Source organism: Ctenocephalides felis, unplaced genomic scaffold (genome assembly GCF_003426905.1).
Source record: "Ctenocephalides felis isolate EL2017-DRISC unplaced genomic scaffold, ASM342690v1 CF-g0.4_SCAFFOLD_01170, whole genome shotgun sequence".
Classification (NCBI taxonomy): Eukaryota; Metazoa; Arthropoda; class Insecta; order Siphonaptera; family Pulicidae; genus Ctenocephalides; species Ctenocephalides felis.
The window spans coordinates 25,662,564-25,685,402 of record NW_020537324.1 but is presented as its reverse complement, the minus strand read 5'-3'; the positions used below and the strand labels follow the sequence as shown (position 1 = coordinate 25,685,402).

The 22,839-nt window shown below is 28.2% G+C and overlaps 2 protein-coding genes, 2 long non-coding RNA genes and 1 pseudogene across 8 annotated transcripts in view; 2 read left to right on the top strand and 3 right to left on the bottom strand.

Moving 5' to 3' along the window:
* The window catches only part of LOC113365921 (calcium-binding protein E63-1-like), a 397,148-nt gene that overhangs the window by 135,365 nt on the left and 238,944 nt on the right, over nucleotides 1-22,839 (top strand). The gene's annotated exons all lie outside the window — the stretch shown is intronic.
* On the bottom strand, nucleotides 9,049-9,698 carry LOC113365931. The gene is made up of 3 exons (XR_003366243.1): nucleotides 9,498-9,698; nucleotides 9,164-9,315; nucleotides 9,049-9,103 (listed from the first exon to the last, which is right to left on the bottom strand). It is a non-coding gene; the product is annotated as an uncharacterized LOC113365931 (long non-coding RNA).
* On the bottom strand, nucleotides 9,816-11,099 carry LOC113365930. Its single transcript, XR_003366242.1, has 3 exons — nucleotides 11,028-11,099; nucleotides 10,451-10,664; nucleotides 9,816-9,993 (listed from the first exon to the last, which is right to left on the bottom strand). It is a non-coding gene; the product is annotated as an uncharacterized LOC113365930 (long non-coding RNA).
* LOC113365915 lies at nucleotides 12,479-14,380 on the top strand (annotated as a pseudogene).
* Nucleotides 14,464-17,593, bottom strand: LOC113365926 (mitochondrial import receptor subunit TOM22 homolog). The gene is made up of 4 exons (XM_026607472.1): nucleotides 17,453-17,593; nucleotides 17,335-17,376; nucleotides 15,885-16,124; nucleotides 14,464-14,718 (listed from the first exon to the last, which is right to left on the bottom strand). The coding sequence occupies exons 1-4, from the start codon at nucleotides 17,549-17,551 to the stop codon at nucleotides 14,677-14,679; spliced, it is 423 nt and encodes a 140-aa protein (XP_026463257.1). The 5' UTR covers nucleotides 17,552-17,593; the 3' UTR covers nucleotides 14,464-14,676.

Genomic DNA, 22,839 nt, shown 5'->3' with positions numbered 1-22,839 from the left:
CCATCCAGTATACGTAGCAAACTGAGATATTCTTTGAAGATTTATAATGTGATGAAACCGTATTATCAAAATCGCTAGTACGACATAAAAAAAATATAAACGTTTTTACCATCCTACATATAGCTAAACTTTTAGTAAAAGAAAACTGATGGTAGGTACAATTGAAGCAATATAACAGCTATAAATACTGGCAGAACGAAAAATCAAAGACTTCAATACTCAAATAATATTTACAATTTTGGAAGATAAGAAAGAAGATTCTAATTTCACTTACATACACATATGTTGAAAAAATTACACTAATACGGGAGTTATTTCAATTGGTATTAGCGTCGGGACTGGTGTAGATGCCATTCATAAAATAGTCAGAAATCATTTGGTAAAATATGAATTTTAGAGAGAATTCATCAAGGATTTACATTATTTTGGATTTATTCAGGATAAATCCATTGTTGTTACATAAAGAAATTACGAGAAGACAATGTACAAGGCAGGAACTTTCTATTCCAATTAACTTGCCATATAGTTCCAACAAGAATTCAGAAAAAATCAACTAAGTACAAGTACAAAACAGATTCCCTAAAAGAAACTATTCCAGATAATGCTTTAGAAAAATGATAGAGAAAACAAAATCAGCCAAAAACGTAAAAAATGCGGTTGCAGAAAATACACTCTAAGAAAAAAAATCGTGAAAAATTGGATAAAACAGTATAAAATGTAGAATTCGCATAAATAAAATAAAAGAATATTGTATTGTATTTATAAACTCTTAAACTAGCATTAATTCTTCATTCAATACTGAAAAATACCGATTTTGCATGACCGTTCTCGGTAGGAATAGCAAACATGAAATGTCGGTAGGAATAGTGTTAATTTTAGTATCAAGCGAATCAGAATTACATCTCCTTTGAGATTGCAAAAATATTGGGAAAGCACATAGCAATATGTGAAGATCAGGCTAAAAACAACTATCCCATCAATTAATTAAAAATAAAACTACGGACGATCCCAGCTGATACTAAAAATAGGTACTGGCAAAAACATGGATGAAAAATTTTGCCATATCTAATTGTATATAAATTATAATAATATAATTTATAATTGTAACGTCTTGCATGATGGTCTAAATCGGCGCAGCCGCTCTTTGGAAACTTCAAATAAAAGTCAAATTTTAGCTCAGCCAATGTTGGTGTCGAAGGATTCAGAATAACCTCTCATTTGCAAAAATACTGAGAAAGCACATAGCAACGAAAATGTAAGGATCAGGCTACAAACAACTATTTTTATTTGAAAATATAATTGTGAAATATAAATTTGTGGCGGACGTAGCTCAGAGGTAGCATGTCCGACTCACATGCCGGAGATCGATGGTTCGACTCCTGGCGCTTTCAAATAATTGTTAATTTGTAGAATACAAGAAAAAAATTGAAGTAAATAGGAAAAGAAGAAGTTCAGAATATGAGAAGAACATATTGAGAAACAAGAAGAAGAATGAAAATTGGATGGAAGATTAGGATTTAAGAAGAGATAGTGTATATATGATGAATGTATAAGAAATATATATGTAAGAATTGTATAAGAATATGATGAAGAATAAAATGAATAATGTATGTGGCTAAAAATGCTGTAAAGCGGAGGCCGAAAAAATTAAAAAAAAAAAAAAAAAAAAAATATATAAATTATCCAAATTATAAATATATTTCTTAATTTTAATATCTGGATCTATATTTTGTGCTCGGCAAGCTAAAGTTGTATAAACATTAGAAAACAGCAAAAAGCCCTTAGAATGTTGAAATCGCATTGATAATTATGAATGTGATTTCAACATTCTAGGGATCCTCCAGTTATATTCCATATGCCAAGATATCAGTACTCCATTGTCTTGATTAATTTAGTTTTAATGTGATTAAAACAATTTGAAGCATAGTACCCTAAATATTGTCCCATTTTTTTAATGTTATGAATGGTGCAAATATCATAGATAAACATGTGTAAAATATCAACCTTATTCTTCTTGATAATTATCAACCTTAGCTAATAATTAAATATGAAAGAATTCAAACATCAACATCAACGCCAATAATGTCTTAGAGAAAAACAATTATGTATTAATCATCCCAAATTATGAACTATATTTTAAAAGCAAAATAACGTTTTTTTTCAATTTTGAATTACCGTCCAAAGCGTCCATAAAATTGAACTGAATTGTTCACATTTTCCATCAGGACGTGCAAATAAAATTCGATCAATGGACACCATACACGGAATGCTCTCATTTCATTATAAAATAACAAACAACAAACGAATTAAAACAAAAACGCGCGTAGAATCTATAATTGGAAAATATTTTATAATAATATAGAAGAAGAATTGGAGCGCGAAATCATTAAACGTGTATTTTTATTGAGAGGTTTTATAAAATACAATTTATGATAGAAAATATTTTTACGATATATTTTAAAACATCACAAACGGGTTAAATTGAATTTATGCAAATGCAAGGATTCATTGAACGACGAATATATTTGCTGCATATATTAATTTATAATTAAACTTATTGAACTATCACGCACATATTATGTTCTATAATTATAGAACATGAAACAGTGAACGGTATAATTTAGTAAAATATTTGTTTGAATATGTCAATGTGAGCAATTTATTTATCGATAGTGAGTCATCAAGGACATAAGAAAAATTTAGTCCTTAATTAAGAATTTAACTAAAGAGAAGGCAAAACAGTATAATTGATAATATAATGCATCATAAAACATTATGATAAGTTTAATTAAAATAAGTTATGTTGATGAATAATATTACATTTGCAATTGTCATAAAGTAATTTAATTAAATAATTAAAAGCACATTTCAGAAAAGCTTTAAAAACACAATGGGAAAATCAGAAAAAATTATATTGGGATTCAACTTCGCTATATTCGTGAAATGTTGGTCTTCAAACTCTTTCAGTTATAGTTCCAACAGTTAGAATATTTATTGGTAATACTAAAAGTATATTAGTTGGGTAAAATTATTGGCGGTATTGAATTTAATTCATTCTGAAGATAACAAAACTTTATGACATTTCAATAATTATCAAGAGTAATTTGACTAACACTATTAGTAGTAAGATCGATCAAAGTATTTAACTAATGGGGTGCATGGCATAGTGCCTCAAGGCAAATTGCTGGAACTTCCCGTACCGTAATTAAAAATCTTGGTACGGAACCCAAAAAAATTACACAAAATGTGTACACATTATCAAAATCTCTATAAAACATCTGAAAATTTGATGTACATAAACATTTTTGACCGCCAAATGTCATTTTTTTTTAACTTATTTTTATTGAGAGTCCATGACCGCTGGACCCGTCTTCCCAAAAATTTAATCAGTTTATCATCTTGTCAATACAAGTGAAATGTTTTTTTAATTATTAAAATCGGACGATCCGTTCTCTTAAAAACTGAGTTACCGTTTTTCGCATTTTTTGGCCCGTATCTTCGGAATGGCTAGACCTGCCTTCGCCAAAAACTAATCAGCACGTCTCCTTTTCAATACGTATCGAATGTTTTTTGAATTATTCAAATCGGTTGATCGTTGTTCCCGAAATCGTCGACGAAAATTTGTATCCGCACGCATACACACACACATACATCCATTTTTTCTAAGGTATGCCAAAATGTTCAAAAACCTTTGAAATGTAAAGATATATGAAAATTTTCATTTTCGATTTTTTTTCGATTACTATAACTTAGCCTACGGTAAATTAATAAAGAAAAATTATGAAAGAAGTGTATGAAATATTATAAAAAGTTATTTTTATATTCTAACAAAAAGAAGTGTATATAAGGCCATTCAAAATTCATTTTGAATTTGAAATTCAGAATTAGAAAATAAGATTATACGTCGTTATATTTATTGCCAAAAACAGGTGAATTTACCTAGCATCACCAGTTGTCTTGGAAAGTGCGTGGAGAAAAAGAAAAATAATTGTATTATTTAACTAAAAGTATTGATATTAAAATCCAACAAAGGTTGTAATTAGAAATTGGGAATATCAATAACGCTTACTTCTGAGAACACAAATTTTCAATTTATCTGATATCATTCAAAAATTGTGAATCTAGTTCTTTACATCGAACAATTAATGAAATATACTTATTCAAAAATAATGAAGCATCTTCAAAACCATGTAGCTAAAATGAAAGTAATACCGAAACACTGATCGTGCTTTCCTCCGAATGATTAATAATCAAAACACATTATAACTAATTAGAATATGTAATATAATACGTTATATGCAATTTGAATCATATACTATATTAGCATGATTCATGCATCAAAGCAACTATGCGTTTGTACCCGTCTTGAAAGTCACTTAAGGAATTAATTTCAAGAGCAATTCAGAGCACAGCAGTTGATGCCAGATTAAACCGCTCTCTACTCTACATGTACGAAGAAATGTTTAGAACAACGCATACATTCAAAATACAAAATCATCTAATACTATTAATGTTATTTAAATCAGCTTCACAAATAGTAAATATAATTATTGCGCAATAAACACGCGCTATCAAGACCATTTTAAACAACAAAAATCGTGCAATTATATATCTCTATCAAGTTTGACTAGCTGTGACCAGTGTTACATTATGAACATAATATTTATATGTCCAAAAAATTATATTATAGATTTATTATATTCTATAATAGATTTTTCATTGAATTGAAATGAGCCATGGTGCAATGGCAACATGCTCAACTCACAAAAGAACAGTACCAAGATCGAATTCCGGTACTTAAATTAATTGTAAATACATATTCGACTTTTTTAATTACAATATTTGTTACAACTGTTAAATAATTTAACATCTAGTAACAATGATGAACAATAAGATAAATTTAAATAAAAAAGAGTACAAAATAAATGATAGCATTTTCATTAAAATGAAATCCGTGGTATGATGATTTAATATAAAATAAAAGCAAATAATAATAATAAATAATAATTAAATTAATAAATAAAATAAAATATTTGTAAATATTGGACATAGTAAACTAATCGAACGAACCAACCAAATAAGTATTGGAAATCATTGTAATAAAATTAGTCAAAAAAGCATGTAAAAATAAAATACAGTAGAATATGTAAAACAAATAATGTATGTTGAAAGCAAAATGATGAATTTTTAATGAATATGTAGAAATAATATGAAATATAAAATAAGAGAAATATTGTATGTAGCTAACTGCAGCATCGAAGCAAAATATATGATACTGAATAGGCTATATGTAGATTGAGCGTATTTAAAAAAATTTAATATTACTTCTGTAATATTTGAACAGATGAAATGATTCGAACGAATCTGCAATATGCACAAATAAATAAAATAAAATTGATAAATTCAAGTCCCCATTTACTGAGTTGGTATATAAATCAATACTTAAGAATATTTTTTGCAAGTTAATAACCCGTGTCTATCAATAAGTCATGTAAATTTGTTGATGCTGATGATTAGCACAAAAAAATCAAAAACTACGTATCTGTGTCGAAAAATAAATGATATTCATACAAAATAGATAACTAAACTTATTGTGTATCAATTCATTCCATTAAATATATTATTTATCTTCATTGTTATCAATAGTAATCGAAGCATATAGTAAATTAGTATTGAATTTCCTAAACTTCTCAGAGGTAAAATGATATGAATAATAATGAATAAGTTGAGGGCTTATTAGAAAGTAATTAAATGAAAAGTACGTAAACTTTGAATAATAATTCATCACCTTTTTGATGATATTATAATTATTATTACAAATGAAAGCCAATGGCATAGATATTGATCTCACTGAAACACAAAAATAATTTCAAATGCTTTTTTTCATAAATAAAACGACCGAATATTGCAGCTTCATCAGAAAAAGCAATAAAAATTAAGAACATATTCTTATATACATTAAATAATTTGTGTGCAAATTGAATTATCACAATGATATAATACATATATTATTGTAATAATTATATTATATTGAATCATTCATTGCATTAAAAATATTATTGTTCTTCATTGAAAGCATTAGTCATCCAGAATATTAAAGACAAAGACAAGATTTCACTTAATTCAAATACGTGTTTAAGATTTTCATTGAAATAGCCTTAAGCCACAAAATAACGGAAATACTGCTTTCAGCAATGAAGGAAGTGATCAAAATTAATCATCAAAAAGTAATAATAAAAGTATGTGATAACGTATGAAAATATGTTTATCGACCTTAAACCAATATTAGAATTTTGAAATAATTTGTCTTATAAAATTAAAGATATTATCGAATTTGAAAGTAATATTTTCGACTTATACTGATATAGCATTTAAGTCACAAAATGTCACAAAATTTACAATTTACAAGTTCAAATGCCCAAACCGTAACCGTATTCATCAAACAGCAATAAAATGCAAGAGTTTCAATGAACAAACATTGAAATTAATTATGATTTTAATTGGAAATTATTTTTTTTGATTTTCAGGCTGTTAAAGGAATGCGACATGTACCACAATGGCATTGTCTGCGTTACAGAAAATTCGACTTCCAGCTGGTGCGAAGATGTCGAAATCATCGAGGCATCAGAAGATACTGATCTTAAATATCTTCGTATAAAATAAAAACTAAGATCTCATTCGTTAATAATTAAGATATTAATATTAATAATCGATGTGAAAATAAAATGTCTAAACGTACATATTACGCACACAAAAGATAAATATTGAAGTACATAATCTCTCATATTGACTTCATTTACTTAATTTTATATGCAAAAACCAAGGAAATTATTTTAGAAAACTGAATGTATATTGTTTATTAAATATGATTTGATTAAAAATTCCAGACAAAAATAGTTATCAGTCTTTTAAAAGATTATGTAGTAGACCAATTTTGTATTAAATAAATTTATAGTTATGTAATTAAGCTAAGAAAATAAGTTCCAATGTAATATTTGTTTAGCTAATTGACTGACTGCTAATTTTAGTATAGATTTTAATCACGTATTATTAATGTACACAAGATAATTGTATATGGTGAAATAAATTTATTTATTAATTAATAATTAATCAAGTGTTTCAATGTTTATTACACAGTTTTTGTTTTGAATGTATTTGAAAATAAAATGCATACTAAAGCAATGACGGATCCAAGCAGATGCAAAAATGAATTAACAGCGATGATGCTCTTAATACTTAAGCATTTGGTAAAATAATCACGATAAACAATAATACTATAATAATAAAACAAAGCAAGAAAAATATATGCCACTTCCAAGATGCAGTATGTATTTAAAATTATTTCATTCGTGAGGTATTATTTTATTCAAAATGATTTAGTATCATTTTTTGTGAAAATATATTAATATGTTGAAAAAATATCAATACCAATCTACAAGCATAAACCCAATTCTATCTACCATTCATAATTATGTTAAATAAAAACTTAATAATACCACTAACCTCTTTAATTGAATTGCTACCAGGCACACCAATCGTACTGTGAATATTTTGAGCAACTGTAGAAACACCAGATCTTCTCTGCATAGCCATCATGGCTCCAAATGCTGTTCCAGGCACATGGGGAGGTTGTTCACTAGTTGTACTGGATGTTGCGTAATCTTCTTCTGTACTGGATTCTAAGCACAGTAATTCCTGAAATATAAAAGATTTGTTTATTGTTTGTCATATTTGGTCATTTTATTAAAAAAACATATTTAACATATTCAATCCTTTCACTATACAGTTGCACCCTACACATTAGTGACCTTATATGGAGCGAATTTTTGCTTTGACATAAGTGCAAAATTTGAGATACAAGCTTTGAGCAAGTAAGAGTTTTCTAGAAAAACGCAAATAAAAGTATGAAAAATTTTATCAGTTGCAACAATAAATTTTCCTGCCATAGAATATTTTGGCTATTTTGTGGTAGCAATTTATTTCATAGTTAGTCATTTCAATTTTATATGAATACTAATGGTGCAGTAACAATTGACCCATGCGAATTAATCAAAATTTATTTTAACTTTTGAAATTTTAACTATACATTAATAATGATTATTTTGTAATGCACAATTATATATGTTAAATTCGTGTTTTTGCTTTCTGTAATTCACATTTTAACAATACTTAATTATTTAATTAATATTTAAATTAATTAATAGTAAGTTTATTTTTAATGGCATTTCAACGTATTAATTTGGTAAAAACGGCATCGAGATACGAGCGATTTGACATATGAGCGTGGTTACGGAACAAATTAAAATCGTGTGTCAGGGTACCCACATTCAACTATAAAATTTGTTAATATAAAGTAACACTTACCTGATTGCTATCCAGGAAATAAAGTTGGGAGTTCTCTTGCCAGCTAATTTTATAATTATAAATATTTTGATTTGGTACCCATACGGCGTGCTTAATTTTCGTCAATTGAGATAAATCCTTTGTGTATATAGGGCTACATTCACTAGGTTTAAACACAAATACTAAAAAACAAAAATAATAAGCATTATTATTTCAAATTACAAAAATAATACAAATGCTGTATATGTTTAAATATGTATTATATATTTATTATATGCATAATACTCACAAGTATTGTCTTCACTGAAAGCAGCCATATGTGTACTCACTGGATCACCAACTAAAATAGCTACAGAAATATTTACCATCCATAAGGATCTTAAAGACATCACGTCCCATACAACGAGATGAGAAGCATTACATGAGACAAGCTGCAATGGAAAAATATTTATTTATCTAAAAAATTGTAGCAAATTTTATAACAAATCTCACTATTCTCATGATGCAATTTAGTATAATTAACATATTCATTATTAATTACCAAATGCCCCATGTCTCCACAACCAAAAAGAACTTTCTTAACATCACTCTGTGGCCCAACATGTGTTAATGAACATTTCAAGCTAAGATCATCAGGTCTCCAGATGGTAACACATGGTCCAAATCCACAAGCTAATAAAGAACCATCCATTGAAAGTTAATACATTAGCCGGAAGATCCTTATGTTTTACAGAACCCACGCATTGCCAATGTCTTTTTTCTAAAATATAATATAGAGTTAAAAACAAAACAAAAACAATATAAAGATTAATATACATACTGTGAATAGGAGTGGATTCCATAAACTTCCATATTTTAAGCAAATTATCTTTCCCAACAGAAGCACAAAGAAATTGTTTACCAATTTCTTGGAATTTAATATCGCAAACACGCCCATTGTGTGGATGGTCTATACATGTGTTTAATGAGTATCTACAAAAAAATTACTATTAGATAAGAAAAACAAATAATAGATGTTAATATGTTATCTAACTCAATCTATTAAATAAGAGCACTAAAATCTAGTTGGATTATTATAAATCTGAATTTTTCAAACTACCAAATAATAGCAATATGTGAATTAAAAACTAATGACTAAAAATAAAATCTTATACATTTGTTTAGCTGAATTGTATTCCCAAAATTTAGTCTACTTTCGAAATGTGTAACACTATCGTCTCTATGCTCAATTGTGGCCATCCAGGTTCTTAAATCGGTGGATTGATCTGATAACACTCCAATAGCTACAAGTACTACTGAAGTATTAATTATATCCAGATTTCTTTCAGCTGTCAATTGATTTTGAAGTGTTATATCAACCTAGAAAAACAAAATGATATTTTGTCAAACAATAAAAGAATATCTTCATAATAATAGATGCTTACCTATATAATAAACTTTTAGAATGAGTAGAATAAAATTGGACATGCCCTGTTTGGCCATTTAGAACTATGGATTGTGTAGTTGGATCATATACTAAACCGGCTGGAAAAGGTGGTTCAGCATTTGTTTTCGGTACATTTACAGAGTCTTTCAAATCCACATAAACACCCCAAGCAAAGTGCTGAATACATGATATTATTCTATTTTGTGCATCTAAAATTTGAACACCTGAAAAATAAGATTCATGTATTTTCACATGTTATATTACCACACTGTAAAAATTGTAAATACATTTCCGCTCTAAACTAATTTCCATAAAATCCATTTTAGCCAAGTATAAACTAGACCCACATATTCAACTATTTTTTAATTTAAATTTTATTTACTATTTTTTAAACTATTAAAATAGTACACACTCAAGTTGTGTCAACAGAATATCTGTACTAAGTTACAATGTTTTGCTCTAAGAAATGTATTGCACAATAAAATGAAATACGGGTATGAGATAAATATTACATACATTTGAACAACAAATGTATTAAATTATGGATTAATGTAAGCCTAAATTAACATAAACATATCTAATAATATCTAGTTTTAATCCATCATTAAAAAAAATCATAATGAATTGTTTACTATCTACATAATTAGTAAGTAAAAGAAAAAAACAATATATAGCACTTACCATTATCCTGAGTGCAAATTGCAACCCTATGATTTTCTGGGCCAACTGCTATATGACAAACACCACCAGGCAAACGGGGAAGAGTACTACGGTGATTTGGATTATCAACAGTCCATTTAACGAGCACTCGCTCATGACCTCCAGAATAGAAATGACTTCCAGATTTTGTGAAAGCCAAACATGCCACGGGCAATGTATGCCAATGATAAATTGCCTAAAAATAAATTTAGTGAGATAACTTAATATAAATAGTTATGGAAGAAATTGTTAAAAATGTAAAGCTTATAAGTACTGAAACCAACAAGCAAAATGAGCAACTTTATTGGCATTGTTAGTGCAAATACTAATTCTTTGTTTGTAATATTTTATTTTTATCAATTAATGAGTTTAAAAACAATCTGACAAATACAGATCAATGTCTTAATCATAATCTTAATATTGTAATTTTTACTTATTGCATTAGTGTTGAAATGAACAAATGAACATGCTTTGTATCAGTTAAATTCATTGCTATAAAATTAACCAGATATTTTACTAATAGTCTGGTTTGTATAAAAGAAATATGTATCAATATTACCTGTGCACTTCTTTCCTCGCAAAGAATGCCTTGCCATAAAATGACCCTGCCAGTGGTCTCGCCAGTCAAAACAAATAGTACTCTGGATGACACTCAACACAAGTGAAAGAACTATTTTCTGATATATATTTTCTAAAAGTACATGTGATTATTAAAAATAGATTTTAAATCATTATTATAACATTATATACATACAATGAAAGAGGTAATTTCATTGACAAATCAATGGTATATAATTTGTTCAATTGCACTATTGATAAAAATTGAGATCCAGGTCGTCCACCAATTGATAATTTGAAGCTTGCTGATTTGAGAGAAACTTCAATCTTGTCTTCAATGTTCCATTTTGTAAATTAAAAAGTCCGAAGTGATATTTTTGCCTTTCAATATGTTTCCATGAAATTAAAATTGCACCTTTATCGATAGCAACTAGGTCAAATGTAGATATGCAAAATTTGTTATCAAGTTTGATTTGCTGAAAGAGAAAATATATATATTTATTATTCGAAATGTTTGACATTCTGTTATAAATAAAGTTTAGTACTATATCACTAATTATAAGAAAAAAATGAAATGATTAAATTAAGAATATGATATATACAAAAACATGACTAGATTCCTATTCATTCAAAGTAAATACTAAGTAAATGCTCAAATAGGACAAAATAAGGGCAATAATGATCATTATATTTATAAATTCCATAATTACAATTTATTGTGATAAATTCCAGACTTCCATTACTTCCACCAAATCCGATTTCTCCACTTTCAGAACAAGCTATTAACAGTTTTGAATTATAAGGATGAAAATGAACAGCAACAATGTTATCGATGAGCCCCTCATAGTCCCGAAGAAGTTCTCCAGTTTGTACACTGTAGGCTCTAACTACATTACCCCATATTACATAAATAATCCTAGTAAGAACAAACGTCGTATTAATATTTAACATTAAATATTATAATTCATTTACAATACATACTGTCCATTGTCAGAAAATAGCGGTCTGTGATTTATAACACTGCCTCCACCTTTTCGTTTTATAACTAATTCTTCCACAGGTTGATCAGAAGTTATGCAAACCATATTTTTTAATAATAATATCCATAAATATTAACGACTAAATGTGTTTATTCTAATAACATATTAATAAATCAAATGGTTTGAAAACATGCGTCTATCACACATTTCACGGATTTAACTCTAACCTCAAACCTCATAACACATTGAAAATTAAATCTGAAAATATAATTCATAGCCAACTTCACTATTGAGTTCCGTCAATATTTTATACAGCCTTTTTCCTGTTTATTTCAAAAAGGTTATGTTATTAAATTCTAGTTTGTAATGGTTAAAGACGTATATAAATGTCACTGTTGTTAATTTATTAAGAAATATATTGTAAATAAACTAAAATTTCTGAGACGTTAAGATTTTCATTACACCATAATAAATGAGCAGTTCACAGAGCACAGACGTGCAAGTCCAAGTACGACTCTTCACCAAACAAGAACAGTGAGCCTATTTTATTCGTTTTTATATTCTTAACCCAATTGTCAATTTCTGCATATGATATTTCCATCCCCAGATATGCTATTCCTGATTCACCATGTTGGATTCCAGTATCTTCTACTATTGAAACTTTAAACAATCTTGTAAATGCAATAATTCTAGAATCACAAAGTGACAGACAACATGTGGATTTCGACTTTCTTATAAATAATGAGTTTTGAGATTGCCACTTGGTGAGCACTTGCAAAGCAAAGAAATATCTACTGAAGATGTCATTGACGTTGAATACGTTGAGAGACATCCATCTCCTGAACCCCAGGATTGTCTCATGCACGATGATTGGGTGTCATCAGCTCAAACCTTTGGAAAATGGAACTTTTTTATAAAACAGATGAATGCATTGAAAGTCTTGTTTTATTGTCTTTTATTTTTTTTAAGGATATTGACTGGCTGTTACGATGGTACAGTCCACATATGGACAACCAAAGGTACCGAAGTCCTTACAATACCAGCACATGCAGATCCTGTAAAAGCAGTTGCTTGGATATCTGTGAATGACAAGACATCACATTTGTTAGGTAATACAAACTGCTAACTTTTCAAAATGTTCCATCTTATTCATTTGATCTACTGGCAATGGAATTTTTTCTATTTTCTATTTCTCTAGCGTATCACATGATCAAAGCGCACACATTTGGCAATGGAATATATCAGATAATGCTGTTGAATGTGTTGTTGTTTGCAAAGGTCATGAACGTGGATTAGAATGTGTATCAGTCAATAAAGATGGATCTCTAATGGCAACTGGAAGTTGGGATACTTTTCTTAAAATTTGGGGTGCTTGTAAGTAAATGTACTTCAAAATATAATAATTATGATCTGAGGGTATTAAGTTCTGATTCTTCATTCAGCTTTAGAAGATACAGATGCTGGAGAGTCTTCTAGTAAACGTTTGAAGGGTGATAATGGAAAAGTTAGAGTAAGTAAAAATAATTATCATTTTAAATAAAATTCTTTTTTTATATGCATTGAATTTTTAGATACCACAAATGACTTTACAAGGGCATAAAGAAGCCATATTGTCAGCTCAATGGATCGATACAAATACAATAGCTACCGCTTCATGGGATCATACAATAAAATTATGGGATGCTGAATTGGGTGGAATAAAAAGTGAAATTGTGGGAAATAAAGCATTTTTCGATTTGGATCATTCCACTGTTAACAACATGATAATTACATGTTCTGCAGATAGACATGTTAGGCTTTATGATCCACGGTCCAATGGTAAGAAAATAATAGATAATCTGAAGTAAAAAATACTTAGTGTGTGGAGCCTATAATTTAGTTTAACAAAAGGCTCCATTATTCTATAAAAAATCCATTTAAATATGGATTTATTTAAGCTACACAAAATGAATTTACATATAAAATATAATTATAATTGTTTTCAGAGGGAAGCCTAGTAAAACAAACTTACACATCCCATACACAGTGGGTTCAGTCTGTTTGCTGGTCAAAGAATGAAGAACATTTGTTTTTGTCTGGTGGATATGATAATCAAGTGAAACTCTGGGATTGCAGAAGGTAAATATTTTAAATAACTAAACTGCAATACACCATTTAGATATAGATAGACAAATATTAACATTGTACATTTAATTTGTAGCTCCAAAGCACCATTATTTGAACTCTCTGGACATGAAGATAATGTTCTTACTTGTGACTGGTCAAATCCAAAATACATGGTATCAGGAGGAAAAGACAATACTGTTCGAATATTTAAGTCAAAAAATGCTAATAAGAAAGAATTAGAGAGTTAAATAGAATGAATTAGTAAAAATACTTCTTTTAATATTGTATACTGCCATTACTTTATTTTGTGTGATGTTAGTTAGACGTACTCAAATCAACTAATGACTGCCTCAACTAGTAAAAGAATCATGGTTATTTATAACATTTACACTATATTCAAATACAACTTTCAACTACCTAATATATTATGTTATGCACTGTGCAACCATTAAAATTTTTAGTAATCTATATAAACAAACATATAAATGATAGTTCAAAAATGCAATATGATTTTTAATCCAAATCATAAAGTTCTAAGGTTCACATTACAGCCTATCCTAAAATCTATCGTGGCATTGGCATGGCGGATCCAGGTCCTAATAAGACCTGTAAAAGAAAATATTTATTAAGACACATTTTTCATGAAAAATAAAATTGATGGTATATATATATATTAGGTTGTCAAATATCTCTCTTCCGCTTTTTTGCTCTTGGTTTATAATACAAAAAGGCGGAAGGAAGAATTAAATATATATATATATATATATATATATATATATATACGAGGTCTGTTCAAAAGTACCCGGAATTACTAATAATTAAATTTCGCGGGTCTGAGTGTCTGATTGTCAAAATTTTTTTTTTATTGTGTTGGTATACATGCCCTAAAGTATGATGAAATTTTCAGCTATATTCACTGTTTACTTTGTCTGTGGTAGTCGCTAAGGTTCGACGTGTTTTTCTGAGCTCGGCGATTTTTACAATGGAAGAATTGAAAAGTCAAAGAATTTGTATTAAATTTTGCGTAAAAAATGAAATAAAGTGTTGCAAAGTGCAAAAATTCACCAGATATGGCTCCGTGTGACTTTTTCCTATTCCCAAAGTTGAAGAGACCCATGAAAGGACGGCGGTTTTCCTCGATTGAAGAAAATCGCTGAGAGTGCTCAAGGACATATCAAAAAGTGAATATCAAGGGTGCTTCGAAAATTGGAAAAAACGCTGGCATAAGTGTATTATATCTGGGGGGGACTACTTTGAAGGGGACCACATTAATGTAGACGAATAAATAAATATTTTTTTGAAAAAACGAAAATTCCGGGTACTTTTTGAACAGACCTCATATATATATATATATATATATATATATATATATACAATCACATTTCATCTCACAAATTAAAAATTCTCTTTAAACTTCAATGGAAAATCTTAAATATTATAAATTCGTTATACATTAATCACATAGGGCTTGAAATGGGGGGATGATAGAATCAAGTATCACCCAATACAATATGAGAATATAATATTGTATTTATTTTATTTATCTAGATTTCCAAAAATTGTATGATTTTTGTAGGCACTATAAAAATAAACATGATGTTGAATGTGGAATGTTCGAAGGGGCACAATTTCAAATATCACAACTATTACCAATGGGGAGTAGAGGCAGAAAAATGCTTGAAAAATTAACCCATGATTAATATATGGTTCCTTTTTTTACTACAGTTTGGACTAAAATATCTATTATCTTATGTGTTATCTTAATAATTTACCTGTTTTTGTTGGCTTCTCTGCATTTGTTCCATTTGTGCCCTCTCTACTTCAAACATAACAGGTGCAAATAAAATAATTGATGAACTAAAAAAGAGCCATGTAGCTGCACACGAGAAAGCATATAAGCCTTTTACTCCTCTATAAGAGTTGTATGTAAGTTTTGATACTGCTTTACGAACGGGTTCAGGAAACATTTCAGTTAAACCTATAAGACGTTCTGCCAATGTTTCATCAGGCTCCTGGAAGAAGAAATCTTGTATTAAACATTTGGTAATATATAATAAAAATATGCATTATTTATACAGAAAAAACTGTACCCATTAAAAGTTTCTCAAATATTAATAAATACCCAATATGTAAATAAGAAGAGAGCAAATTAATCATGTAATGTTTGTTTAAAAGGGTTTTAATGTGTATCAATATCACAAGTTTTTGCCAAGTTTGTTTTTATGAAATATTCAAAGATTTCTATCTATTCTTATTTTTAAAAAAAGTTTTTGCCGTTTTATTTTTATGAAATATTCAAAGATCTATTAACAGGTTTTTTAACAAATTTTTTGCCATTTTATTTTTATGAAATATTCAAAGATATCTATTCACGGATTTTTTAACAAAGTTTTTGCCGTAGTTATATGTCAAATATTTTTGACTATGATTAAATACAGGTATTTAACAAACAAATATAAAAAAAAACAACTAAAACATTCTTTGCAGAAATATGTTAAGTAATCTGAGATTTTCCAATTACTCTGATAAAAATCAATCATAATTTTATAGCAAGTCGATCAATCATTAATTGCAATACATACAAAATTGTACAGAAATTATGAAAAGATTTTAACATGAGGGACATTATATTCAATTTCAAGCAATGATAGCAATTTTACATATAAACGAGTTTGTTGTAAATGTGAAAATAGTATTTAGAGCAAATACCACTAAATTGCTTATCTGTCCATCCAATAAACATCTTATTAATCATAAGAAATAAAAATATTGAAAAAATTTGAATTATGAATATGATGTTTGCCTCTAAATTATCTACAAATATTTATTATATAACTTAATTATGAATTAAAATGAATTATGTTCAACTACGACATTCTTTACATAAATACATAGAGAAATCTAAGTTTTTGACAATTACTCAATAGAAAAATCTAAATTTTCTATCAATACAACATAATCACTAACTGCTATATATATTTAATAATGTTCCTATTGTACAAAAGTTATGAAGAGCGCCTTAAGCATGAGGGAAATAATAAGCAATTTCGAGCAATAAAATAGATATGATTACATTTTCGCGTGCAAAACATATAGTTGAAAATGTGAAAAATGAAACGTTTCCTAAAATACTACTAATTCGCCTTGTAAAGCATTTCAAATCTATCTTTCCTAAATATGTCCTTTACAATTGAGGTTATGTATTACAAATTTAATACTTACATCGTCATAATTTTCTGTAGATTTTGCCACGACTCCTGTCAACTACAAAAAAATATTTTCATTAATTAATATCAACACGACTCAAAAATTACTAAATATTTATATTATCACAACACACCTCGTCAGATTTTCGTTCCGGAGTTTCATCTTTGCTATTTCCCGAATCCATTCCGCTATCAACTGACCAATCTTCTAATTCGACTGCAGAATCATCCATCAGAAAAACAACGAATTAATAATTAATACACTTTGGCAGTCTTTTATTTTATTTAACAATTATTATGGATTAAAATTGATAGCACCATGAACCTTTTTACTTACGGTAAAAGTACGAGATGTCACTGCTGCAAGTTTCAAACTCTTCAAACTTCAGACCCAATAAACAGACTTTCAACTTGACCAATGTAAAAAACGATGACGCGGAAATTCAAATTATTGAAATAAAAATAAGATTAAATTATGCTACTTAAAATTAAAATTGACCCGAATGAATTACTGATGTTTTCATATGTTTTGGTTTTTTTTGAATTTCTCTTGTTTTTGGATCCCGCATATTTTCGTAACGCTTTCTATGTGGATAATATTTATAATTTATTTTGGTTAAATAATGGCAAGTTGATTTTTTTTATTGATTAGTATCAAAATTATAATCGAAGTTATTATAACTATTTTTACAATTATTGTAAATCACTTTTATTATTTTCCGTTATCGAATTAAAGTTATAAGTATTACAGAATTTATTATTTGATATGCTAGAAGCTTTGGTATTATAACTCAAGATTCGATACCTTCACCGAACAGCCCGGTATCAAGCAGTGGTGATACAGATTTTTACCTAAAAATATAGGTATAGAACAATATTGTGACAATAGCTCTTCTCTGGAAATGCTGCATTATATTAAAAATATTTATGAAAAAGCTTATATTCATTTCATGTATGGTTCCAATTTGTTACTTGCAAAATGTACTTGAATTATTTATTACTTAACAACAAAAAAATTCGCTTAAAAATCGATTTTATCAACTATTATGCTTCTCCGTGGCTCACATGGTGGAAGCTTTAATGTTGTGACCCAAGGTTCTAGATTCGATACCCACCCCGAGCAGACTGATATCAAGCAGTAGTGATATAGGATCTTACTTGAAAATTAAGATATGGAACAATATTACAACAGTAATTATTTTTGCAATTGGTGCAATGAATTAAAGATTTGTTATTCTATTTATATACTCTTAGTATAGTAACTAATCACTATTGAGTAGAGAAATATAGTTAAAACAATTTCTGATTGAAGTCTGAAGAAGAAATAAATAAATAAATAAATAAAAAAACTCATGCTTTTATAGATTTTTGGTTTTACACGCAGTATGCTATGCTATGTTTGTAATTATACATTTAATTTACGCCATTTTACTTGCCTTTAATAATTTTTTACTTCTCCAGCACATTTTTCCAATTAAACGGGAGAAATACCTCATCAAATGTAATTAAAAAATACTGTCTGGTATTCATTGCATTTTAGTCCAGGACTGGACGACACAAAATTGGATTTTTGGAAATTGGAAAACAAATTGTAGAGTATAATGTTTTAACAAGCCCGGGTTTTTAGATTTTTACCTTTCTAAATGTTATCAAATCAAAAGTCGATATATTTCTTAATAAAGAACCAAAGTTGATAAGCAAGAAATTGAATTCAGTATCTTATACATAGTAAATACATACATTTTTACATAATTCATGCATCCATATTAGATAGGACATTAACCTCACTTATTAAAGAAATTTTTTTTCTATCTTGTGTAGTTCCAGATATGTTTTGGTATGTTATTATAAAATTAAACAGGCCCATGGTATGAGAGCATCACAAAATCAATGATTTTCTTCTCATCCCTTGTTTACCCATTACCCATTACCGTTTTATTACCATTAATTAATGAACATTGATCATTTTATATTAGTTTGTATAAATTTTCCTTTCCAAACTTTTGCTTCCATGCTTCCTGATCCTGTGCCTCAGCTTTCAGTTTTCTGTATTTTTTCTTTTCGCGTAAGACATCAATCTTCTGCATTCTTCTTCTCCCAATCCTTTCAGTCCTTCTATTTTGCCTTCGACGACGTCGTGTAGAAGGCACTCTCTTTGCAGAATGGATCTGATTCAGTTTCCTTTTCTTTTCAGGATCGTGCTCAGTAGAGTCCTTCATTCGCTCACCTTTGTCAGGACTTCTTCATTTGTTATCTTGTCAGTCCACTTTATTTTCTCCATTCGCCTTATGCAATGTGATTTAATATTAATAAAATGATGTTATCGAGAAAATTAAAACGCAGAGTTTTTTCAACTTTTAATGTTACAATTATACATATAACATGTTACATAGTTTTTAACTTCGATATGAAGAATAGATTAATAATATAAATATGTATCTACAAATCAGCGTATGAAATCCAATGATATACGCATATAAATATAGGTATATATTAATTTTTAACAAATATTAAAAATATTTTTATTTCAATTATAATTAGGTAATTTGTTTTTGTTGTAGTTTTCATGTAATTTATAAAGAATAAGGCAATTTCGTAACATTTTTGTTAAGAACTGAAGTGCTTATCATAATAATGTGTACATATTTTAAAAAATTGCAATAAATGTATTTGGAAGTTTTTTTTCACAATTGGGCCAATTCATACTCTTAGAGTAAAAGTAGATTTTCACATAAACTTAAAAAGAATAGAATAGATACAGTACAGGTACGATTGAATTGCAGATTTTCCGTCAATGATGACGAATGTACAACTAACATCAAACTTGCAAGCAAAAATGGTTACTTTTAGAAATTGATGATTTTTATTCAGTTTTATGAGCGATTTGATCAAAATGATTTTTTTAAATATGTTCGTATTATTCGAACAATTTACAACAAGCGTTTTATTTCTACTAATACATCGCGTATTCTAAGAATTTTAATAACAGTATATAAATTATCGTCGTTATTATTGCAATTTTATTCTAAATGATTTATGATATATAATATAATATTTATGACAATACATTCGATAATGTAATTTTACATTTTTAAATATAATACAACCTTATATAAGTATCACACCATCTTGTATTTATGAAAATAGTCTCGCAAACTCTGAAAAGAATAAAATATCGTTAGTATTATTTCTAGATAAACTAAAAGCAGATAATTCAAGACAAATATTTAACCGATCCAAAATTATATTAAAAAATGTAATGATAATAACTTTCATTCATGTAAAACCGATTGTTATAACTCAGAAGATATAATACATACTTATCATAACATTAATTTTATTTTTCAGAACTAACGGTATGAAATTTTCTCATTCTTCCAAAAAGTTTATTCTATTTTTATTTAAATTTACCATAATCAACTATAGTTGTAGTAAAATGTATGAATCACTTGCATATTAAATAACATATAAGTATATTATATTCTGTTTTTAATTTACCACATTTTTCATAATCTATGTACATTGATTAAGCTATGAATCTATTGCAAATTTGTTCAAAATTAATAATTATACTGATTTTGTTTTTTGAAATATTATTTTAGAGTTCTAACTTGTGATTTAGCTATTAGATTTTAATTCATCTTATTTAATAGAAGTCTTTTCTAGATTTTGTCAAGTCTGGCCGATATACGAACAGTCACAATCCGTACAATTGAATTTGTGGACAACGTCTTACCTTTCTTGTAACTGTGTTCAATTTTTATATATCGGTGTCAAAATTATGAATATGTTTCACCTGATCACAATGCTTAAACTCTACTTTTCTATTTTACGCAACTAACCATTGGAGTAAAACGAACTTTTTTCTGGCACTTATCACATATTAGTGTTATATATCTTTTACACACGACAGAACTTTTTTGCTAGCTCACATCATATACTAGTGCTATTTATCATCTACAGAAAACAATTTGATCATATTTTATTAACTTTTCATATATTCATTTATAGGGATGATGAGACAAACAATTGCCGTGAAAGGTAAACGTTGAAGTTGTACTTACTAATAAAAAAACTACATAACATTCAATCTGAGATCAACTTTTCTTGGTATTAGTTTCCAGTCGAATTTAATTATTAAAATGACATCTAATATAAAATAATAATTCTCATCTAATATAAAAATAATCCCTCGGATGCCGCCGCTTCGGCGGCAAAAACATACTAATCCGGAATTAGCGAGTGGAAAGGGTTAAAAAGTAGCGAATGTAAGTAAGTATAAAGTCTATTAGTGTTTAGAATGACGATGGAACCTATTTATAAAATAAAAATCGTTATTGGCTGTACACACTTGTGATCTTCCGTGAAAAATCTTTATAATATTATATTAATAGATGCATTTTTTCGTATTCATTAAACGAGCAAAGAATTTGGCACAGATACCACCCAAGCTGAAAGGTCTCCAAAATTTGACTTTAAAACTATTCCCTATATATTTAATTTGATTGACAATAAAACTATGCAAAAAACTATTTCCATTCGAAGTCTACCTTTTAATTATGCCTAAATGATTGAAAAAAAAGTAATATAAATGAACATTATAGTAAGGGAAAAAATTCCAAATCCAATTATTGCCATAAAATGCTTACAATTGAGTGAAATAAATTAGAAAAAACTTTACGAAAACCTTACTTTTCATGGTAACAGATGGTGGTAATTTAGAAATTTTAGTCAAAATATAGCAGGGTTACGATTTATATATATATATATATATATAATATATATATATATATATATATATATATATATAATATATATATATATATATATATATATATATATAAATACATATACAAATGAATACAAATTACCTTCAAAGTTGATGCGTCCATCCTTGTCCGTATCGGCCAACGTCATCAACTCGGTGACCTGCTGCTCCGTGACATTTTCGCCGATCATCTCCATGGCGGTTCGCAATTCGTCTCGGGAAATGTATCCATTACCATCTCGGTCGAACACCCTAATAAAGAAAAATCAACCATCTCAGACAAAATTGATCGGACAGATTTAATGAAAATTAAAAATGTCTGCTTCTAAATATAGAACACCTTTGACTTCGGAAAGATATAGGCAAATATATAAGTGTTAAAATAGTATGCAATGTGATTTCACAAAAGTTTATAACGACATTAAAAAACTAAAATCAAAACACTATTAATTACCAAGTAGTTTTGCAGGCTTTCCGAAAGTTTGAATAACCTCTACTTTCTTATTTTAACACTATTACTACCGGGACAAACCGGGACAAACAGGGACCGGTCAAATGACCGTTTTTGATTTTTCGATTAGTATTTTTCATATCAAACGTAATTGAATCGTTATCAAACTTCATGACTTTTCCTATTATGCGAGTATGATACATTTTTCAATGTAAATTTGTTTTTTCAATTTTTATTTTTGGAAAAAAAATTTGTATACTGTCTTACCTACCGCGACCGGTCATTTGACCGGTAGTTCGAAA

Excerpts from the sequence above, each read along its gene's own strand:
- LOC113365926 (XM_026607472.1), bottom strand. The coding sequence starts at position 17,551 with ATGGATGATTCTGCAGTCGAATTAGAAGATTGGTCAGTTGATAGCGGA. Across the intron at positions 16,125-17,334 it reads CTACAGAAAATTATGACGAT|GAGCCTGATGAAACATTGGC; the intron begins GTAAGTATTAAA and ends TTCTTCTTCCAG. Across the intron at positions 14,719-15,884 it reads AGAGAAGCCAACAAAAACAG|GTCTTATTAGGACCTGGATC; the intron begins GTAAATTATTAA and ends TTTCTTTTACAG.